This window comes from Ranitomeya imitator, chromosome 6 (genome assembly GCF_032444005.1).
Source record: "Ranitomeya imitator isolate aRanImi1 chromosome 6, aRanImi1.pri, whole genome shotgun sequence".
Taxonomy (NCBI): Eukaryota; Metazoa; Chordata; class Amphibia; order Anura; family Dendrobatidae; genus Ranitomeya; species Ranitomeya imitator.
The window spans coordinates 139,736,012-139,757,815 of record NC_091287.1 but is presented as its reverse complement, the minus strand read 5'-3'; the positions used below and the strand labels follow the sequence as shown (position 1 = coordinate 139,757,815).

At 43.2% G+C, this 21,804-nt stretch overlaps 2 protein-coding genes across 5 annotated transcripts in view; both read left to right on the top strand.

The window, feature by feature from the left end:
* CUL1 (cullin 1) overlaps positions 1 to 21,804 on the top strand; it is a 114,274-nt gene that overhangs the window by 85,394 nt on the left and 7,076 nt on the right. For all 4 annotated transcript variants that reach the window (XM_069730160.1, XM_069730162.1, XM_069730164.1 and 1 more), the window contains 10 exons: positions 310 to 440; positions 761 to 868; positions 970 to 1,076; positions 1,182 to 1,230; positions 1,835 to 1,966; positions 11,065 to 11,182; positions 15,769 to 15,845; positions 16,622 to 16,753; positions 20,234 to 20,326; positions 21,511 to 21,558. In XM_069730160.1, the coding sequence (XP_069586261.1) occupies positions 310 to 440; positions 761 to 868; positions 970 to 1,076; positions 1,182 to 1,230; positions 1,835 to 1,966; positions 11,065 to 11,182; positions 15,769 to 15,845; positions 16,622 to 16,753; positions 20,234 to 20,326; positions 21,511 to 21,558 (995 nt within the window). The remainder of the gene's footprint in view (positions 1 to 309; positions 441 to 760; positions 869 to 969; positions 1,077 to 1,181; positions 1,231 to 1,834; positions 1,967 to 11,064; positions 11,183 to 15,768; positions 15,846 to 16,621; positions 16,754 to 20,233; positions 20,327 to 21,510; positions 21,559 to 21,804) is intronic.
* LOC138642180 (uncharacterized) lies at positions 4,097 to 5,820 on the top strand. The gene is made up of 2 exons (XM_069730165.1): positions 4,097 to 4,428; positions 4,677 to 5,820. Exons 1-2 carry the CDS (start codon positions 4,313 to 4,315, stop codon positions 5,557 to 5,559), a joined length of 999 nt encoding a protein of 332 aa, XP_069586266.1. The 5' UTR covers positions 4,097 to 4,312; the 3' UTR covers positions 5,560 to 5,820.

Here is a 21,804-nt window from a genome sequence, read left to right as displayed (position 1 = left end):
TAAGTGCATAAAAACTAAGAGCTTGAAAATTGCTAAATTTTCATAATTTCCGACAAATTTTTGTTTTTTTCACAAATAAATGCAAGTCATATCGAAGTTTTACCACTATCATGAAGTACAATATGTCACGAGAAAACAGTGTCAGAATCACCAGGATCCGTTGAAGTGTTTCAGAGTTATGACCTCATAAAGTGACAGTGGTCAGAATTGTAAAAATTGGCCCTGTCACTTAGGTGAAAACAGGCTTTGGGGTGAAGGGGTTAATGCGCTGTTGTGGGGTAAATGACTGATGAACAATTTGTCTTGCAGATTTGGGGCGAATGTACAATCTTGTATCAAGAATTCAAGATGGCTTGGGAGAACTGAAAAAGCTTTTAGAAACACATATCCACAATCAGGGACTTGCGGCCATAGAGAAATGTGGGGAAGCAGCACAAAATGCAAGTATTGGACTCTGAGCTGTAGTTTCCTTGTAGCCTTCTAAAGGCCTGCTGGGGTCCACAGACTAAATCCCAATGCATGAAAAGGGCCTCCTAGACAACGCCCTGTGGATGGGCTCTTTTTCTGAATGTTAACATTTTAAAGGACCTGTCTGTTTCTATTCCTTGAACGTTTGTTTGGTTGCCTAACCTCTTCCCGCATTAGGATGTGACTTAACCTCCTGGTAAGGCGTCCGCATGTGTGGCGGGGGCTCAGGAGCCGAGCGCTCCCCTTTGTTAAATCTGATTTTTTTTTTTTTTTCTTTTCCCCCTTTATCCAGGATCCGAAAATGTATGTACAGACAGTTTTGGATGTCCATAAAAAATATAATGCACTAGTTATGTCTGCTTTTAACAATGATGCTGGATTTGTGGCAGCACTAGATAAGGTAGGTGTGTATATACTAGTTGTATCTGCACTGTTGGGCTCATGCAGCCTGGGATTGTTCCTCACATGAATCTTTTTTTAAATTTTTTTTATCGTTTTTAGGCTTGTGGCCGATTTATAAATAACAACGCTGTGACAAAAATGGCCCAGTCTTCCAGCAAATCTCCAGAGCTGCTTGCCCGTTATTGTGATTCACTACTGAAGAAGAGGTGAGTACGAGTATACATGTAGTAATGCCATGTGCGCTTAGGAGCGCGTGCACTGCCCAATTGCTTCTTCGTGTGTTCTTCATACAATATTCTGTCTTATCACAGCTCTAAGAACCCAGAAGAGGCAGAATTGGAAGACACTCTCAATCAAGTTGTAAGTCTGTTTTCTATGCGCACACCGCAGCTACATATCCACATTAGATGTTGTGTACTATGCGCCCACGTTCAGTATTTGGTCAGTATTTTACCTCCGTGTTTGTAAGCCAAAACCAGGAGTGGAGCAATCTGATGAAGAGTATAGTAGAAACACGTCACCACTTCTGTATTTATCACCCACTTCTGGTTTTGGCTTACACATACTGATGTAAAAATTTGCCAAATGTGCATGTGGCTTTACGCAGATTTTGGAAAACTGCTAACTGTCCTGACTCCACTCCCATCCGTCATGTTCATGTATGTTCAACAAGTGGAGAAAGCCGCTTTTGGATGACTGCTAAAACCAACTCCCTGAGCCTTAGCTATGGGTGCCCCTATACACTTTTTGGTCTGAGATCAGTGGGTTCAGCCAACTTTTAATGTGTATTGGAGAAAATATTAGAAGAGAGGGGTCCCACTTGTCCTTTCTAGAAAATGCAGTGTTTTTAGGCCAGCAAGCTTCCCTGCTTGTAAATTTTACATTGGCTTTAATTGTTTTTGTGCTTTTTATCTTTCTAAAATCTGAAGCTGCCTGAAGATTTGAAGCTCTTTCCTTTTTACAGATGGTGGTTTTCAAATATATTGAAGATAAGGACGTGTTTCAGAAATTCTATGCAAAGATGCTTGCAAAGCGACTCGTTCATCAAAACAGTGCAAGCGACGATGCAGAAGCAAGCATGATATCCAAACTCAAAGTAAGCAATGGCGCTCAGTCTGAGTAGTGGCTCCCCATCACTGCCAAGGCAATGGTGCCAGACGTGTACTGTATTTGTCTTACTATAAGATGCACCTAGGTTTTAGAGAAGGAAATTAGAAAAAAAATTGAATAAAAAATTGTGGTTAATTCTGTACTTAATATCTCCTATCCTGGCATGAATGGCCCCCTCATCCCTATCCTGGTATGAATGGCCCCCTCATCCCTATCCTGGTATGAATGGCCCCCTCATCCCTATCCTGGTATGCATGGCCCCCTCATCCCTATCCTGGTATGAATGGCCCCCTCATCCCTATCCTGGTATACATGGTCCCTCATCCCTATCCTGGTGTGCATGGCACTCTCATCCCTATCCTGGTGTGCATGGAGCCCTGCAGCTGCTAGGCTTTCACGTGGACACGCTACTAAAGTGAATGAATATTCACTGCATTTAACTCCCATAGGTGTGGAATGTAGTGAATATTCATTCCCTTTAGTAGCGTCACACTTGAAAGCTCGGCAGCTGCTGGAAGCCGGCTACTGAGGCTAAAGCTGTGCTTACTACTAAAGAGCAATGAATACTCACTGCCCTCCATGCACATAGTCCCAGTGTGGGGAGCAGTGAGCATTCCGGCAGCGGTCTTTCGGCTTGTAGTAAGCCGTGCATGACGTCCCTACCATGTGCTGCTTACAACCATAAAGCAGCTGCTGGCATCGGAACTAGACGCTACAAAGGAGCGCAGGAAGTTAAGTGTAATGTTTGTATGTTTTTTTTTGGGGGGGGGGGGGGGGGGTTTCTGATGGGGCTATGCATACCAGGACGGGAATGGAGGCTAATTATACCAGGATAAGGATGGGGCTATGCATACCAGGATGCTATTAAAGAGAAATGAATGTTCACTGCTCTCCACGCCCATAATAATAATAACGATTTTATTTCTATAGCGCCAACATATTCTGCAGCCCTTTACATTTTGGAGGGGACTTGTACAGACAATAGACATTACAGCATAACGATAAACACATAGATCAAAACAGATACCAAGAGGAATGAGGGCCCTGCTTGCAAGCTTACAAACTATGAGGAAGACACGAGAGGTGGATGGTAACAATTGCTTTCGTTGTTCGGACCAACCATAGTGTAATAATTGGGTTTTCATGTAAAGCTGCATGAACAGGTTATCAGCCAAAGTATGTAACAGTACAGACACAGAGGGCTATTAAATGCATAAGGCGTATGAGAACATGATGCGAGGAACCTGGTTGTGGTAAAAAATTTGGAATGGTCAACACAGGGATAGTTAGGTTGTGTTGAGGCGGTAGGCCAGTCTGAACAAATGTGTTTTTAGGGCACTCTTAAAACTGTGGGGATTAATTGTATTAACCTGGGTAGTGCATTCCAAAGAATTGGCGCAGCACGTGAAAAGTCTTGGAGACAGGAGTGGGAGGTTCTGATTACTGAGGATATTAACCTCAGGTCATTAGCAGAACGGGGAGCACGGGTAGGGTGGTAGGCTGAGACCAGGGAGATGTAGGGTGGTGCTGAGCCATGGAGTCCTTTGTGAATGAGGGTAATAGTTTTGTACTGGATTCTGGAGTGGATGGGTAACCAGTGTAATGACTGGCACAAGGTAGAGGCATCGGTGTAACAGTTGGTGAGGAATATGATCCTGGCTGCAGCATTCAGGACAGATTGGAGCGGGGAGAGTTTGGTAAGAGGGAGGCCGATTAGTAGAGAGTTACAATAGTCCAGACGAGAATGAATAAGTGAAACAGTAAGGCCGGCGTCACACTCGGCGTAAGACATTACGGAACGTATTATACGTCCGTAATACGCGCGTAATACGCCAAAATGTCTCCGTAATCTCTTTCCGTAGTTCTTGCGTAGCCTAGGTGTGGTCGCGTATTTTGCGCATGTACTGGTCCGTGTGTAATCCGTATGTGATCCGTATTGCGTTTTTGACACGCACCATCACAAAATGGACATTTAACGGTTTTCAGGCCTGCAAATCATTTAAACCATCATTACCAACACTATTTAAGCCCTCGACAACAGGTGTACCCCTCCCATATGCCCTATATGTTCTCTAGCATATTTTGGCTGTGTTACTTTGACCTTACAAACATGTCTGACCATGTGTATTTAAGCACAACTCAGCGGGTGTTGCTTCACTGGGTGTTGTCTCGTCGCTTTGGCCAGCTATATCCGGTCAATGCAGATCCGCGAAGGAGGAGACGAAGATTGTGGGTGCATCCTCTATTGACACAACGCCAGAGTAAAGGACATTTCCAGAGACTCTATTCAGCTTTGAGGGCCCATCCAGACAAATTTTACCTGTATACTCGCATGTCCATCAGGACTTTTGACATGTTGATGGAGATGTTACGTCCTGGCCTCACCTATCAGGACACCTGGATGAGAAAAGCCATCTCTGCTGAGGAGCGTCTGCTCCTAACCTTACGGTATGTATTTTGACCTTTTATATTTTTGTATGTTTGCCAATGTGTTTTGTCCTACTATGTTTCAGTTACTTTACTTAGACATGAAGCCACAAGCACATTTCTAAAAATGTGGGTAATATTAGAGTATAGTAATAATGTGAAATGACCCTTTTTGCTTAGTCAATAATGACTGCGAAAATTAAATAGACACTTGTGTTTCTTCCTGTTTTCATATTCCTCATGTTTTGTTTTTTTTCCTTGTTTTGCAGCTTCCTGTCCACAGGCTTGTCCTATGCGGGTCTACACCTGGAGTTTCTCATTGGGCGTTCTACCATTTCAGTCATTGTTAGGACAACCTGTTCCCAAATATGGCTGAAACTTAACGAAGTTGTGATGCCGGAGCCAAAAATGGAGGATTGGGTCAAAATCGCCACTGGTTTCCAAAATAATTGTGACTTCCCTAACTGCATTGGAGCTGTGGATGGGAAACATATCAGGGTGCGTAAGCCGCCGAACTCTGGTTCCCAATTCTACAATTATAAGCAGTTTTTCTCTGTAGTTCTGTTAGCAGTTGCTGACAGCAACTACAGGTTTATAATTGTAGACATTGGGGCCTATGGCCGAACTGGAGACTCTAGGGTCTTCAATTCGTCCATAATGGGTCGGCGGCTACGTGACAACCAGTTGAACCTCCCACCACCACAACAACTCCCAGGCTCCAATGCGGAAGCAGTGCCTTTTGTTTTGGTTGGAGATGAGGCCTTCCAACTGACGAGGCACGTCATGAGGCCTTACCCCAGGCGCAACCTTGACCACCGGCGGAGGGTGTTTAATTTGAGACTTTCCAGGGCACGGAGACTGGTTGAGTGCGCCTTTGGAATTCTTGTAGCCAAATGGCGGGTTCTTCAGTCTGCAATTCAGCTGAGTGAGGCTTCAATCAATGAAGTGATCAAAGCCTGTGTAATTCTACATAATTTCACCCGAATACATGATTGTTCGTCTACTAATTTGCATAATCACGTCATGAACAATCATAGTAGGCCTACCCCATATGTCCCTCCTCCGCGACGTCCCCTTTCTGGACTAAAAGTTCGTGATGTGTTCACAAATTATTTTGTGAGTCCTCAGGGTGCCACTCCCTGGCAAGACTAGGCAATTTTGCATGTGTAATTTGTTATTTGCTTAAATTTTGGCATTACCAATGTGGAAAATATGTCTGCTGTGTTTAATTTGTTCACATATGGTTATGATCAGATCATGTGTGTGTGAGGTAATAAGAATGAACAGAGTGCATACATAGTTTTTTTGGTAGTAACGGCAAATTTACTTTTTAAACTTGTTTTTAGATTTTTTTTTTTTTTTGGCATAACAAATCTTTGGCCAAAAAAAGTGCAACCTTTTTTTTTGGGAACCAAAACACAAAGTAAAATAAAAACATTACAGCTTGCTTTTTAAGCCCAATCCAAACCTAATTTTGGAAAAAAAAAAGTGTACCCAAAATTACAAGTCCTGGTACGTAGGAAGTGGAGAAGTGGATTGGTCTGTGTCAGCATCAGGTGGCCTTTGTAGGCCCAATTGTCCAGCAGCCTGTGCGGATGTTATAGTGGCCTGCGGGAAATTCTGCCTGCTCTGATGCTGGCCACTTTGATGAGTGGGGCCAGGATTTGGGAGATAACCCTGATGTTGCTGCCCATATGTGCGGGAATCATACCCCAACCCAAAATGACCATATTGTCCAAACCCCGGTTGGGACCAGCCTCCAGCACTGGGTCTGGACAAGTGGCCATATTGGGATGGGTGCTGATATCCTGCAATATGGTGCTGAGGTTGCCATTGTTGGTTAGTTGTGGGTTGGGGTGGAGGTGTTGGCTGACGTAGAGGGGGTGCTTCAGATCCTTGTTGCGCATGCAGGCCTTGTAATCTCTGAGGCCGCAGAATATTATCAGGTGACATCTGCCACTGTTCAATCATCTGCATCAGATTGTATGGGTTATTTGGGGGGGTGCATGCGTCAATAAGGATCTGAAAACACCCTCTCAAACGCAGCCTCAACTCCCGCTCTATGGAGCGTAAATACTGGGCAAGGCTCCGTGTGAATCCCTCCTCCCCATCATCCTCTCGAACCCGGGCCAAATAGTTCATGACCCCAGCATCCACATTTCTCCTGCTTTGGCGAAGCTCTCTCCTGCGTCGTGCACGCTGGGGTCTGACTGCAGCCTGTGGGGATTGGTCCAGGGCAACAGTTGGGCTGCTGCTATTCCCAGGGTCATCCTGGCTAGGTGCTGGTGCTGCTGCTGCAGAAGAGAACTGTGGGGCCTCTTGGTTTTCTTCAGCTGCAGCTGGAGCTGGGTGGCCAGATGAGGAAGATGCTGTAGGTCTTGCGCCGGAGGGAGCAGCAGATGGACCAGCCACCTCTTCACCTTCTCCAACTGGGTCAATGACCAGTTCTGAGTCAGACCCTGTCTCCCTGTCAGTGAGGTTAGACTGAGTTCTGCAAAAGATAAATTTGGACAGTTACTATGTTATTTGGAATTATCTCTCAGCATTAAAAAATTAACCCAGTTTGAGATGTTTTTACTTACGGCCTGAGGTCCATGCTGGGGTTGAGAAACGTAAGCCGATCAAAGTAAATGTATTTTTTTTTTTTAGGAGGGGCCCCGGCTCCACTTTTCTCCCGCTGCTGCCTCTCCCTCCTATACTGGTCACGGATACTCCGCCACCTTGTTGTTACATCATCCACTGAAACAACAAAAAATACACACATTGCTTAGACCATTATGCAGAGTGCTCACACAAGGTGTAATGGAGGACACAGATTTACGGGTAGCATAGAAAGAGGCTTTTGTGGCTCACATTAAGCAAGAAATTTAACAAAAAAACACAATTATGAAGCAAGGCCACAAGGACAGAGTCAGCTAACCTCTATCCCAGAAAAACAAATTACTGGAAAACAATGTTAGTAAGGGCACACCTGTTCTAAACCTTCATGAAATCCATTTATCATATCCAGCACCATGTATATACTGCTTGGATTTATATTACTTTCAGGAAGAATTAATAAATTAAGGTTTAGCAATTCAAAGTAGTAAGGGCCTGCTGTTTAGCAAGAACATTACATTGCAAACATGGGTGTACTTACTTATTTGTCGCTGGGCCGCACGTGGCTGCTGGTCATACTGGGGGAAGAGGGAGCCACACACGCTCCTCCATGCAGCTTGTTTTACTGCCCTGTTCGCATAGTTGGGTCTCTTTGGTCCCAGATTTCTGGCCTCTCCTGTATCAAAATGATCAGCATGTCTACATTAATTATGCTGGCCATGCTCAATCTCTCACTCCGTGGAGGCGTGCAGCAGACTTCCGGGTTCACTGTCTGGCTTTTTCAGCTAATTAGCATGTCTCACCTGCCTGATTGAGGGCTTTAGACAGTTCAGGACATCTGCCAGTGAGTAGCGTATTTCTCGCAAGTCACACGCATGGTCCGTATGCATTCCGTATTATACGCTCTCCCATAGACTTGCATTGGCGTATTTTTTGCGCAATACGCTGACAAACGCAGCATGCTGCGATTTTGTACGGCCGTAGAACGACGTATATTACGGATCCGTAATATACGGCTGATAGGACTAGACCCATTGAGAATCATTGTGCCGTATGTTTTGCGAGTTTTACGGACGTAGATTCTGCGCTCTTACGTCCGTAAAACTCGCATGTGTGACGCCGGCCTAAGAGTTTTTGCAGAGTCGAAAGTAAGAAAAGGTCGAATTCTAGAAATGTTTTTGAGATGCAGGTAAGAAGAGCGAGCCAGTGATCGGATGTGGGGGGTGAATGAAAGCTCGGAATCAAGTATGACCCCAAGACAGCGGGCATGTTACTTGGGATTAATGGTGGAACCACACAGAGATGGCAATGTCAGGCAAAGGTAGGTTAATAGAGCGAGAGAACACAAGGAGTTCAGTTTTTGACAGGTTCAGTTTCAGATAGAGGGGAGGACATGATGTTGGAGATAGCAGTAAGACAATCGCTGGTGTTTTCTAAAAAGGCCGGCGTGATATCAGGAGCAGAATTGTATAATTGGGTGTCGTCAGCATAGAGAGTACTGGAAACAAAATCTACTGATTGTCCAATAGGGGCAGTATACAAAGAAGAGGGGGCCTAGGACTGATCCTTGAGGAACCCCAACAGTAAGGGGAAGGTGAGAGGAGGAGGAACCAGCAAAAGATACAGTGAAGGATCGGTCAGAGAGATAGGAGGAGAACCAGGAGAGAACGGTGTCCTTGAGGCCGATGGAGCGGAGCATAGTGAGGAGGAGCCGATGATCCAAAGTGTCTAATGCTGCAGAGATCCAAGAGAATTAGCATATGGAGCAGTGACCGTGGGGGTGGAATGCAGTGGATATTAATTTCTCCTTAGCAGCGGGCACAGGAGTTAGCCGCAGCAGCCGACACCTGCCTTCTGTGACCCGCTGCTCCCCCGCCTCCCCACTACAGCCAGAGTAGGTACATCTGGACTACAAGACCCGCACCCCCCATTTTCTCCACATTTTTGGAGGAAAAAAGTGTGTCTTGTAGTCCGAAAAATACGGAAGTTAACAAAGCTTTGTTGGCCTAATGGTCCTATAGGAATGGGAAGCCTGGCGGCACATTTAGAGGCTACTATTGTGTTATTCACAGTATGTATCTTTGTCAATGACTTTTAAAACTTCATATTCACACTTTAAAGGGGTTGTCCACTTCTCAGACAGCCACCTCTTGTAACATACGAAGGACAGATGCTCTCCTCTGCATCGGCTCCTTTCTTGTGATGTCTGCACCAGGTCTCCCGGCGCTCGCGTGACATTATCCCGTGGGCTGCAGTTCTTACACTTCCCTCCGATATCCTTCTTTCGACCAAATGCAATGTCGATCATTAACAATTGCTGATTGACTGCAGTTCTTGCACAAAAATCTCTTGAGTGCTGGAAGACCCGGTGCAGGAGGGGGAGTATCTGTCGTCATATTTTACACTGGTGACTATGGTATGTAAATAAATAGTTAATAACCCTTTTAGTATCATCACATTTAGAATACAATCCCATAAACGGTGATTTCTCACTTCCTAGCCGTATGTAGTAAATGGCAATCACTGGTTTACCATAGTGATCATAAGATGACAAAGCACCCACCGGTGGGGACTAGGTAAAGAGCGTAGAATAGGGGCATCCTTGCCATGAATTCCTATGTCAATAGACAATTAGTTTACCAATTGTCCTAAATTAAAGGTATAATTCCATATTGGTTGCAGTCAGAATTCGCCTTCACATACATGACCTTATTAAATCCGCTATATACAAGGTATGAGACTTGTAGCCATAATATCACACCATTGTGGTTTGTAAGGCTATACTGTGCCATATCGTGTATAAACCTGGCCAAAAAACCCTGTCTGCCAAATAAGTGAACTGAGAATCCATCAGTGAGCCCATACCTGGTCTGCTAATGCTTCACACCCCATTTACCCTTAGCTCAGAAGTTCTGAAGTGGCTAAAATAGAGGAGTGTCCCGGAGAGGATGTAAAATGTGCCCCACAAGTAATTTTTGTGTCACAAATATTGGTGTCCATGCTGGACGTGCCTCCTCCTCCCCCAATGTTATGATTTTCTCAGACAATCAGAGTATACTTGTTAAATGAAACCTAATTTAAAGAGTCAACATTTTGTTATTTTTTTGTGAATCACCTGAAGATAAATTGTCATGTTATTTTGTAATATGGCATTAACCCCATGATGACGGCCAGTATGTCTTTTTACTGCCCTGAGACATGAGTATCCTCCCTCAGCTGTCGGCTGTACACTACATAGCTGACGCTGCTTCATCAGTCGGGATCAGTGTTGGCACCGACCACGGCCATTTAACTCCCAGGATTCTGCTGTCAATATTAACTATGGCATCTAGATGGTTAACAGTGGGGGGCTCCTTCTTTGACCCCGTCCTGATGATTGGCCCACATAACGGCTTTAGTCTGCCGGCTGTAGCGTCCTGTTCAGAAGTTGGCAACTTTTAGGTGGTAAAATAACATTGTGCAGCTGGTGTAAGACAGACATGAGGGAAATGTTATTTATTACCTGTTTTGTGCGCTGTGACTCTGGATTGTTCTCTTAATCCTGAGGTTTAACACTCCAGAGTTAAGGCCACATAGTGTCGCTGGTCAGATTTGAAAAATTTGACCCAGTTATTAAGGGGTAAAAAAAAAAAAAATCCTCTTCTCCTGGACTGATTTCATTCTCCCTTAATTCTCAGGTAAAATCTGTCTTCACTGAACACAGAATTCCCCATTACTGAGACATTGCTGATTAATGTGATAAGTCAATAGTATCCATGATAAAGTGTAACCATTGTTATAATCTATAAGATCCAGCCGGGGACAGTAGGAGTAGACATGACTGGAGAGACCAAGTACCGCGATGCAGGGAGAATCCGGCCAAGCGCGGTGCCGGGGTAGTCACGTCTATTCCTATGGTCTCCAGCCAGAACATTGGAGGAGACTGCCTGGCTGTAATTGTGCAAAAGGCTCGAAATCCTGCTGCCTGTGGTTTGGGGAGCTTGAATACACGGACGTGTTCCTTTAGTCTCACTGTTAATATTTCAGGCTTTTATTCACATCCCTTTGTTACTTCTACAGCAAGCATGTGGTTTTGAATACACCTCAAAATTGCAGCGAATGTTTCAAGACATTGGCGTCAGCAAAGACCTAAACGAGCAGTTTAAGAAGCACCTGACTAATTCCGAACCACTGGACTGTAAGTTTTTCTATTTTCTATATCCGCTGCATGAACTCGCTGCAATTACCGTATATGCTTGAGTATAAGCCAAGATTTTCAGCCCATTTTTTGGGGCTGAAAGTGCCCCTCTTGGCTTATACTAGTCATTTTCCCAGGGGGTTGGCGGGGTAGGGTGAGCGGCAGCTGTCACATCATACTTACCTGCTCCTGGCGCATCTCTGCACGTTCCTGCTTCTCCGACGCCCGCAGCTTCTTCCTGTGTTCAGCGGATACATGGACACATTTATTACTTTAATGAGCGGTACGATGTGACCGCTGAACACAGGAAGAAGCTGAGGGAAGCAGGTGAGTATAATGGGGACTGGAGGGTGAGTATTGCGCAATATTCACCTGTCCGTGTTCCGCCGCTGTGTCTTCTGCGTCCTCTGCCTATGATGATCAGGTCAGAGGGCGCGATGACGCGATTAGTGTGTGTGCCGCCCTCTGCCTGAACAGTCACTGCGGAGGACGCGGAAGACACAGCGGCGCCCAGCGGTGGAACGCGGACAGGTGAATATTGCATGTTCCGGGGGCCTGCTCAGGACAAAAGGGGAGTATGTGATTTTTTTTTTTTTTTTTTTTGCAGCATATGGGGAAATGTTTCTATGGAGCATCTTATGGGGCCATAATCAACCTGTGCAGCATTGTATGGGGCACATTATCTATGGAGCATCTTATGGGGCCATAATCAACCTATGCAGCATTGTATGGGGCACATTATCTATGGAGCATCTTACAGGGCCATAATCAATCTATGCAGCATTGTATGGGGCATATTTTCTATGAAGCATCTTATGGGGCCCATCATAAACTTTATGGAGCATTATATGGGGCATATTTTATTATGGAGCATCTTATGGGGTCCATCATGAACTGTATGGAGCATTATATGGGGCTCCTGATTCAATATTCAAAAACACTTAACCTACTGATGTCTCAATTAATTTTACTTTTATTTGTATCTTTTTTTTTTTCTTAATTTACCAGTAGCTGCTGCATTTCCCACCCTAGACTTATACCCGAGTCAAGTTTTCCCAGTTTTTTGTGGCAAAATTAGGGGTCTCTGCTTATACTCTAGTATATACGGTACCTGTTCCTAAAATCTGTACAGTGTCTTGGGCTAATGTGACCAGAGCCAGCTCTCTGGGTTTTATCTGAAAGTCTTGCAGCTCTTCACAAGCACTAAATCTGCACGTGGGTGATGGTTACAACCTCCCTGTTGTGTTTTTTCATTTCCACAATGAGGTCACTACCGTTATAACACATCAAAGACAGCACCCACATAGTAACGTGCGAGTGATCTGAATAGTGAACCCTTTGGTTCATATGTACAATGAAATTGGAAATTCCCATATTTCTCAAACTGCTGTGTGAACTCTGCCTTTGGCTTCCTACAAACTGGTGGTAATTTTCCATGCACAGCTAACCTTGTCTCACTAGTTTGTAGAACTTTGTAATAACGTAGACAAATTTTAATTTTAGATTTTTCAGGTAATTTTACAGTTCTGTAAGCTAAAGCTCAACGCACAGGTATAGCTCTGGCAAAAATTAAAATACCACTGCAAAATTTTCAGTTTCTCTGATTTTTCTCTTTATAGGTATATTTTTGAGTAAAATGTAAATTATTTTAGTCTATAAACTTCTGACATGTCTCCGAATTTCCAAGCAATAAAGTTTGTATTTTTTTCTGAAAAGGAGAAATGGTCGAAATAACAAAAAAATGCATTGCTTGCAGACCTCAAATAATTTATTTAAATTAATTAAAATTTAGAAACCACAATACTGACGTTTTAACTCAGGAAGAGTTCAGAAATCAATATTTTGTGGAATAACCATGATATTTAATCACAGCTGTCATGCGTCTTGCCATGCTTTCCACCAGTCTTTCACACTGCTTCTGGCACAAAAATGTAAGCAGTTCTTCTTTGTTTGATGGCTTGTGACTATCGGGCTATGTGCACACGTTGCGGATTGGTGTGCAGATTTTTCCGCACTGTTTTTGCAAAATCCGCAGGTAAACCGCACTGCGGATTACCTGCGGATTTACCTCGGTTTGTACCTGCGGTTTTACACCTGCTGATTCCTATTGAGGAGCAGGTGTAAACCGCTGTGGAATCAGCTCAAAGAATTGACATGCTGTGGAAAAAACACCGCTGCTTTTCTGCACGTTTTTTTCCACAGCATATGCACTGCAAATTTTGTTTTCCATATGTTTACATGGTACTGTAAAATGCATGGAAAACAGCTGCTGATCCGCAGCAAAATCCGCAACGTGTGCACATAGCCTAAATCTTCCTTTTGATTACATTCTAGAGGTTTTCAATGGGGTTCAGGTCTGGAGATTGGGCTGGCCATGACAGGGATTTGATGTGGTGGCTCTTCATCCACACCTTGATTGACCTAACTGTGTGGCATGGCGCATTGTCGTGCTGGAAAAAACAGTCCCCAGAGTTGGGGAACATTGCCTGAGCAGAATGAATCAACTGTTTTTCCAGGATAACCTTGTATGTGGCTTGATTCATATGTCCTTCGCAAATATTAACCTGCCCAATTCCAGCCTTGCTGAAGCATCCACAGATCATCACCGATCCTCCACCAAATTTCACAGTGGGTGCAAGACACTCTGGCTTGTGCGCTTCTCCAGGTCTCAGTCTAACCATTAGACCAGGGGTCCCCAACTCCAGTCCTCAAGGCCCACCAACATGTCATGTTTTCAGGATTTCCTTAGTCTTGCCCAGGTAATAATTGCATCACCTGTGCAATGCAAAGGAAATCCTGAAAACATGACCTGTTGGTGGGCCTTGAGGACTGGAGTTGGGGACCCCTGCATTAGACGACCAGGTGTTGGGCAAAGCTGAAAATTTGACTTGTCAGAGAAGATTACCTTTCTCCAGTCCTCTATGGTCCAATCCTTATAGTCTTTGGCAAACTTCAGCTTGGCTCTCCTTTGCTTCTCATAGATAAAAGGCTTTTTTATAGCTTTACATCACTTGAGTCCTGCCTCTAGGCACCTATTATGAACTGTTTCTGCCGTGAACTTAACCCCAGCTGCGATTTTCCATTCCTTTTGTAGGTCACTTGATGTCATCCTGCGGTTGCTGAGTGACATTTGAATAAGATGATAGTCATCCCGGGCAGTGGAGAATCTTTTTCACCCTCTGCCGATCTTTAGCTTTGTTGTCCCCAATGTCTGCTGCTTGTCCTTGTTGTAATAGACTGCCGTCTTAGAAATTTTAAGGATGGAGGCAACATGATGCTCACTGAATCCCTCTGCTAGTAAAGCCAGAATTGAGCCCTTTTCTTCACTCAAGACATTTCTTTTCATCTCCTTTGGCATGGTTAAAAGTTTATTTTTTCATTCCTATTACTTTTGGGATATTACTAGCACTTGTTTTGCCATTCCGCTTGTTCTATTGCAAGAGGATTGTGAACACCCCAGCAGAGTTTTTTTTATACTTTCCTTCGTTAAATAAGATTTGGTTCAGGTGATCACCTAATCAGAAGCACATTAAAGGGACACTGTCACCTGAATTTGGAGGGAACAACATTCAGCCATGGAGGCGGGGTTTTTGGGTGTTTGATTCACCCTTTCCTTACCCGCTGGCTGCAATATTGGATTGAAGTTCATTCTCTGTCCTCCATAGTACACGCCTGCGCGAGGCAAGATTGCACTGTGCAGGCGTGTACTATGGAGGACAGAGAATGAACTTCAATCAAATATTGCAGCCAGCGGGTAAGGAAAGGGTGAATCAGACACCCAAAAACACCGCCCCTATGGCTGAAGATTGTTCCCTCCAAATTCAGGTGACAGTGTCCCTTTAAGTAGAATGAGGTGTACTCTGGTTGGAATTCAACTGACACTGGAATGGAATGGCTGTCAGACATGTAGAGAAGCTGTTTTTTTTTTTTTTTTAATAAAGCTGTGCATGGGTCTCTTAATTTTTGCCAGTGCTGTGTATATGTATGCATTCATTCATGTACATACATACAGCTCTGGCAAAAATTAAGAGACCCCTGCACAGTTTTATAAAAAAAAAAATCAGCTTCTCTACATGTGTGTATATATGTATGTATATGTATGTATATATGTATATATATATATATATATATATATATATATATATATATATATATATATATATATATATATATATAGTGTATGTATATATATATATATATAATGTGTATGTATGTATATATATGTGTATGTATGTATATATATGTGTATATATATATATATATATATGTGTGTGTATATATATATATATATATATATGTGTGTGTGTATATATATATATATATATATATATATATATATATATATATATATGTGTGTGTGTGTATATATATGTATATATATGTATGTATATATATATATGTATGTATGTATGTATGTGTATATATATATATATATATATAATTTTTTTTTTTTTTTTCCTGCCACCTTCTTCTCCACAGTGCAACATCCTCTATTTCCCTCAAATTCTCATCGTCGTCCTCCTTTGCATGTTGATTTATCATCCAGGGAATGACCGGGGTGTAACCGTTTTGTTTTTTCCCCACAGTGGACTTCAGCATACAGGTTCTCAGCTCTGGATCGTGGCCTTTTCAGCAGTTCTGCACGTTTGCTTTACCTTCTGAGGTACGGTACTTCTCTGTACAATCCACTATGTCGTATGACTGGTAAAATGATTGGCGACATTGTTCAAACTCAAATTTTAATGTTTGTTTTAACTTAAAATCTATTACAAATCTTTTAACATTGTTTTATGAGGACAAAATTGGCACAGAATATTCATATCGCTGCATAATTTAAAAGGTGCTTTGTTTCAATGTAAGCTAAAAGCCTTGCTGAATATTTTATGGCTTGTCAAACTGTTTGCCATTTCTCCGTGTGACGATATTCTGGACGGAGCCATTACATTAACCTTTGCCCTTGGCTGTTAGTCTGTTACATCTCGCTGTCAGTCTCTGACAGCAGCATTTAACACGCTGTGACAGGGGGTGCGTCATTCCACGCTCCTATCGGTGCCACTGACGCCGATGGGTTGTCATGGCATCTGGGGGTCTGCTGATGACCCCGCTGCCTGTCAGTATGATCAGTCATGCAAAAAAAAAAAAAAAAAAGCCATATTGTCAGAAAAATAAGATGGCTTTTGGAAGAAGGGGAGGTAAAAATGAAAAAGAGAAGGGGGGGGGGGGGAGGATTGGCCTGTGATTTTGGGGTTAAATTAGGTTAATATATTTAGGGGTTGCTGCATTATTTTGTCTCCCGTAATGGGAGCCATAGCTATGGGTGGGTGAGAATACCTGCAGCTAAAGCTTACATTGTAACGCGTCTCCCTGAGGTTTTTATATATTCCTTTGCGACTTGTTAATAATTTTTCTTGCAATGAAATGTTCATTGTTTTCTGACAGCTGGAGAGAAGTTATCAGAGGTTTACAGCTTTTTACGCCAGTCGGCACAGTGGGAGGAAACTGACGTGGTTATATCAGTTATCCAAAGGGGAGCTGGTTACCAACTGTTTTAAAAATCGCTATACGTTACAGGTGAGCACACAGAGGAGGCCGCTGATTGGCCGTGCAAATATCACAAGGCAGATCTACCGCCACGTAGTGCAATGTATGGCAATGGTGTCTTGAAAGACCATCTAAGGCTGTGTTCACATGTTGCGGGGTTTTTTGTGTGTTTTTAATGCAAATTTTCAGCTGCATTTCACAGCACCAGCAAAGTCTAATGAGAACTCAGAAATCTCATGCACACAAGTTGCTTTTTGTCAGTATTTTGTGCAGTACCTTGGTTTTTGCCAAATGCAAAGTTTTTTTTTCAATCATCGAAAGCAATGAGTAGTGCGCAAACGCTGCAAAAAAACACCGGTATCTGATTTTGCTGTTTTTTTTTTTTTTTCTTCCAAAACTTGAAGTAAAATCAGATTTATTTTTTTTTTGTGCACAAAACTTTCAGCATGAACAAGAGACAAATGTACAATGAAAAACACAGGAAAAAAAATGCAACAAAAACTAAGCAAAACCTGCTTTTTTGAAGCAAACTTGTTACTGCCAAGAGAGCAGGTTTTGCCTGCAGGAAAAACACATAAAACCCCACGTGTGAACATAGCCCAAGATGTAGTGCAAAATTTGAGCTTCATACAGTTAAGTCCATACATATTTGGACAGAGACAAGATTTTTCTAATTTTGTTTATAGACATTACCACAATGAATTTTGAACAAAACAATTCAGATGCAGTTGAAGTTCAGACTTTCAGCTTTCATTTGAGGGTATCCACATCAAAATTGGATGAAGGATTTAGGAGTTTCAGCTCCTTAAAGGGACACTGTCACCTGGATTTGGAGGGAACAATCTTCAGCCATGGAGGCAGGGTTTTGGGGTTTTTGATTCACCCTTTCCTTACCCGCTGGCTGCATGCTGGCTGCAATATTGGATTGAAGTTCATTCTCTGTCCTCCATAGTACACGCCTTGCACAAGGAAATCTTGCCTTGCACAAGCGTGTACTATGGAGGACAGAGAATGAACTTCAATCCAATATTGCAGCCAGCATGCAGCCAGCGGGTAAGGAAAGGGTGAATCAAAAACCCAAAAACCTCGCCTCCATGGCTGAAGATTGTTCCCTCCAAATCCAGGTGACAGTGTCCCTTTAACATGTGCCACCCTGTTTTTAAAGAGACCAAAAGTAATTGGACAATTGACTCCAAGGCTATTTCATGGAAAGGTGTGGCCAATCCCTTTCTTATGTCATTCTCAATTAAGCAGATAAAATGCCTGGAGTTGATTTGAGGTGTGGTGCTGCATTTGGAAGGTTTTGCTGTGAAGTAAACATGTGGTCAGAGGAGCTCTCCATGCAGGTGAAACAAGCCATCCTTAAGCTGCGAAAACAGAAAAAACCCTTCCGAGAAATTGCTACAATATTAGGAGTGGCAAAATCAGTTTGGTACATCCTGAGAAAGAAAGAAAGCACTGGTGAACTCATCAATGCAAAAAGACCTGGGCGCCCACGGAAGACAACAGTGGTGGATGATCGCAGAATAATCTCCATGGTGAAGAGAAACCGCTTCACAACAGCCAACCAGGTGAACAACACTCTCCAGGAGGTCGGCGTATCAATATCCAAATCTACCATAAAGAGAAGACTGCATGAAAGTAAATACAGAGGGTTCACTGCACGGTGCAAGCCACTCATAAGCATCAAGAATAAAAAGGCTAGACTGGACTTTGCTAAAAAACATCTAAAAAAGCCACCACAGTTCTGGAAGAACATTCTTTGGACAGATGAAACCAAGATCAACCTCTACCAGAATGATGGAAAGAGAAAAGTATGGCGAAGGCGTGGTACAGCTCATGATCCAAAGCATACCACATCATCTGTAAAACATGGCGGAGGCAGTGTGATGGCTTGGGCATGCATGGCTGCCAGTGGCACTGGGTCACTAGTGTTTATTGATGATGTGACACAGGACAGAAGCAGCCGAATTAATTCTGAGATATTCAGAGCCATACTGTGTGCTCAGATCCAGCCAAATGCAGCCAAACTGATTGGTCGTCGTTTCATACTACAGATGGACAATGACCCAAAACATAAAGCCAAAGCAACCCAGGAGTTTATTAAAGCAAAGAAGTGGAATATTCTAGAATGGCCAAGTCAGTCACCTGATCTCAACCCAGTTGAGCAGCATTTCACTTATTAAAGACTAAACTTCAGACAGAAAGGCCCACAAGCAAACAGCAAGTGAAAACCACCGCAGTGAAGGCCTGGCAGAGCATCAAAAAGGAGGAAACACAGCGTCTGGTGATGTCCGTGAGTTCAAGACTTCCGGCAGTCATTGCCAACAAAGGGTTTTCAACGTAGTACTAGAAATGAACATTTTATTTAAAATTATTTAATCTGTTCAATTACTTTTGGTCCCTTTAAAAACAGGGTGGCACATGTTAAGGAGCTGAAACTCCTAAACCCTTCATCCGATTTTAATGTGGATACCCTCAAATGAAAGCTGAAAGTCTGAACTTCAACTGCATCTGAATTGTTTTGTTTAAAATTCATTGTGGTAATGTCTATAACCAAAATTAGAAAAATGTTGTCTCTGTCCAAATATATATGGACCTAACTGTATATAAATCATGCTCTTAAGTTTGCAGAAACTTTTCAATGTGAAGGTGAAATCTCTGGTACACAACCCACTATCCGCTAATAACACATGGTGGTTTTGCTTTCAGCCTTGCAACTAAATGTTTGGGTTTTTTCTTAGTGTATCTGCAGATGTTGAATATTTGTAGCAAAACTTTCTGCTCTAAGGACATGTCTCTTGGCAGGAAAAACACAGCGTTCAATGTGTTTTGTTTTGTGTTTTTTATGCATTCATTTGGATGAAAACCGCTGACATGACATGCTACAGATTTGAACAATGCATTGATGGTTAAAATATGCAAGGAGATAAAGCAACGCCTTTACATGAGATTGTAGAACGCTTATTCATTCATTTTGCTGACACTGTGAGATACTGCGTTATACACCAAAACTGGACTGGAGAAAACGCTGTCACTATTCAATGTGTCCACAAGGCTTTAAACGGAATCTGTCAGCAGGTTTCTACTTTTTAATCTCCACCATAATAGGCTCTAACTCCACCTCCTCGGATGTATCATTTAGATTACTGAGTGCAGTAGTTGTGGCACAGTTCTCAGATGTAGCTCAGAAAGCTGCCCCCTCCCACACCACAGCTCTCTGTGTACATTGTCTATTGGCAGAGACCTGCTTGTCAAAGGAGAGGATGTGGTTGACAACTCCTCACATACCACCAGTTCTGGCAGTGATCATTTCCTGGGTATAATACCTTTATTGTAAGTAAACAAGCACACAGCTTAGTAAGTGAGACATCATTAAAACCTGTGTTTCAGCCCCCATCTCTTGCTGTTTTCATATTAGGTAGTAAAAACCTGCTGTCAGATTCCCTTTGTGATTCAGTATCTGTTCTGATTTGTGAAGTTTTCCATTTGCTTCTGTTTGGATTTCAGGCCTCAACGTTCCAGATGGCGATCCTTCTCCAGTATAATACAGAAGATGCCTACACAGTTCAGCAGCTAACAGACAGCACACAGATCAAAATGGTACAATAGTCATCCATTTTAGGCACTTATTTTTATGGTCTAGGAAGTGCAGGTGTACTCTACTAACCGTGAGGGTGCGTTCCCACAATCGGGAAGTATCAGCATTCTAATTCTGCAGATAAATCCACGTGTTTCTATAGCAGAGACTAGCTTCTCCGCCAGAGAAATTGATATGGTGCAGCTTGTAAACCTGCGCCACATGTCAGTCTCCGCGGGTGATTCGCAGGCTCACATACACGCATCGTGGAGGTCAGGGAATCCCATCCACTATGCTGTAACATCTGGCCGCTGCGGCATAAATACGTAGACCCGCAGCGATTCCTGATCATGGGCACATTCCCTTACATGGAAGACCTTATGCAGTCTCCGGCTGTACACACTCATCGTGAACACCCGCCCATTGTACTGATTTTTATTTTTTGTCTATGTAATTAGGAGCCACACTTATTTATCTGGAACATTACAGTGCTTACCATTGAAGCTGATCCTAGATTTATCCTAATGCTGGCATCCAGCACATGGAGAACAAGCAGGTTTCCTTCTTGGGGTCCCGTGCAGAGGGAGTTCTGCTGTGCTTGTTGGTCATATGAGGAGGCCCCCACACAGAGGCCTGTGATGTAGACGAATGCGGCTAATACACACTGCTATTTCCAGGCGTTTCCTGGTGCAGACTGCTGTGTGGTGACCGTGTAGTCCGCACATGATCCCCTCCACTCGAACAGGGAATACAGGGGAATTGTCAGTGTGCCTGCTACTCACAGCTCCGCACTCAGATAGTGACCGCAGACTCTTTATTTTATGAGGCTGCACAACCCCTTTAAGTTGTTGGCACACAGCCAATAAAAAGTCTGAGGCTGCACTACTGAGCATAGAAATGTGGTAACACGATTACTCCCGGCACGGTCCCCCTGGAATCTGCAATCTATGGCACTTGGGGTGTGGGGAAGCGTCCAACATGTCAGGACAGCCACCCGACAGCTGTAGCCTTCAGGGAATGCTGGGAGTTGTAGTTTGACACCCGCCCGAGCGCTTTTTTTGTCCCTGGCCCTGTAACCGCTCAGATGGGATGATGATATGTAAGGTTCAGACTGCAGGGAGATCCTGAACTCCCATGGGGAGTGATGTCTGATGTCTAGTCATAATTTGTCTCCTGTCCCTACATAACGCTTATGTCACTTTTACAGGACATTTTGGTGCAGGTTCTACAAATATTATTAAAGTCCAAGTTATTGGTGAGTCGACATCAAAGTTTTAACATAAAAAATGTAGCAAATATGTAAATGGAGAAATTCCCTGTATTGTTACCTGAAGCTGGTGTAGAAGTCTGTGATAGATCTTATTATTCTGCCTTTTAAGCTTGTTTTCCATGCAAGCTGAGGAGGAATAATGTCTGCCCTTAATGTAGTGAGCAGAATAAACCACCGGGAACAAGTTCTATCAATTCTAGAAAGGGCCCATGTTCCACACAGATGGCGGCC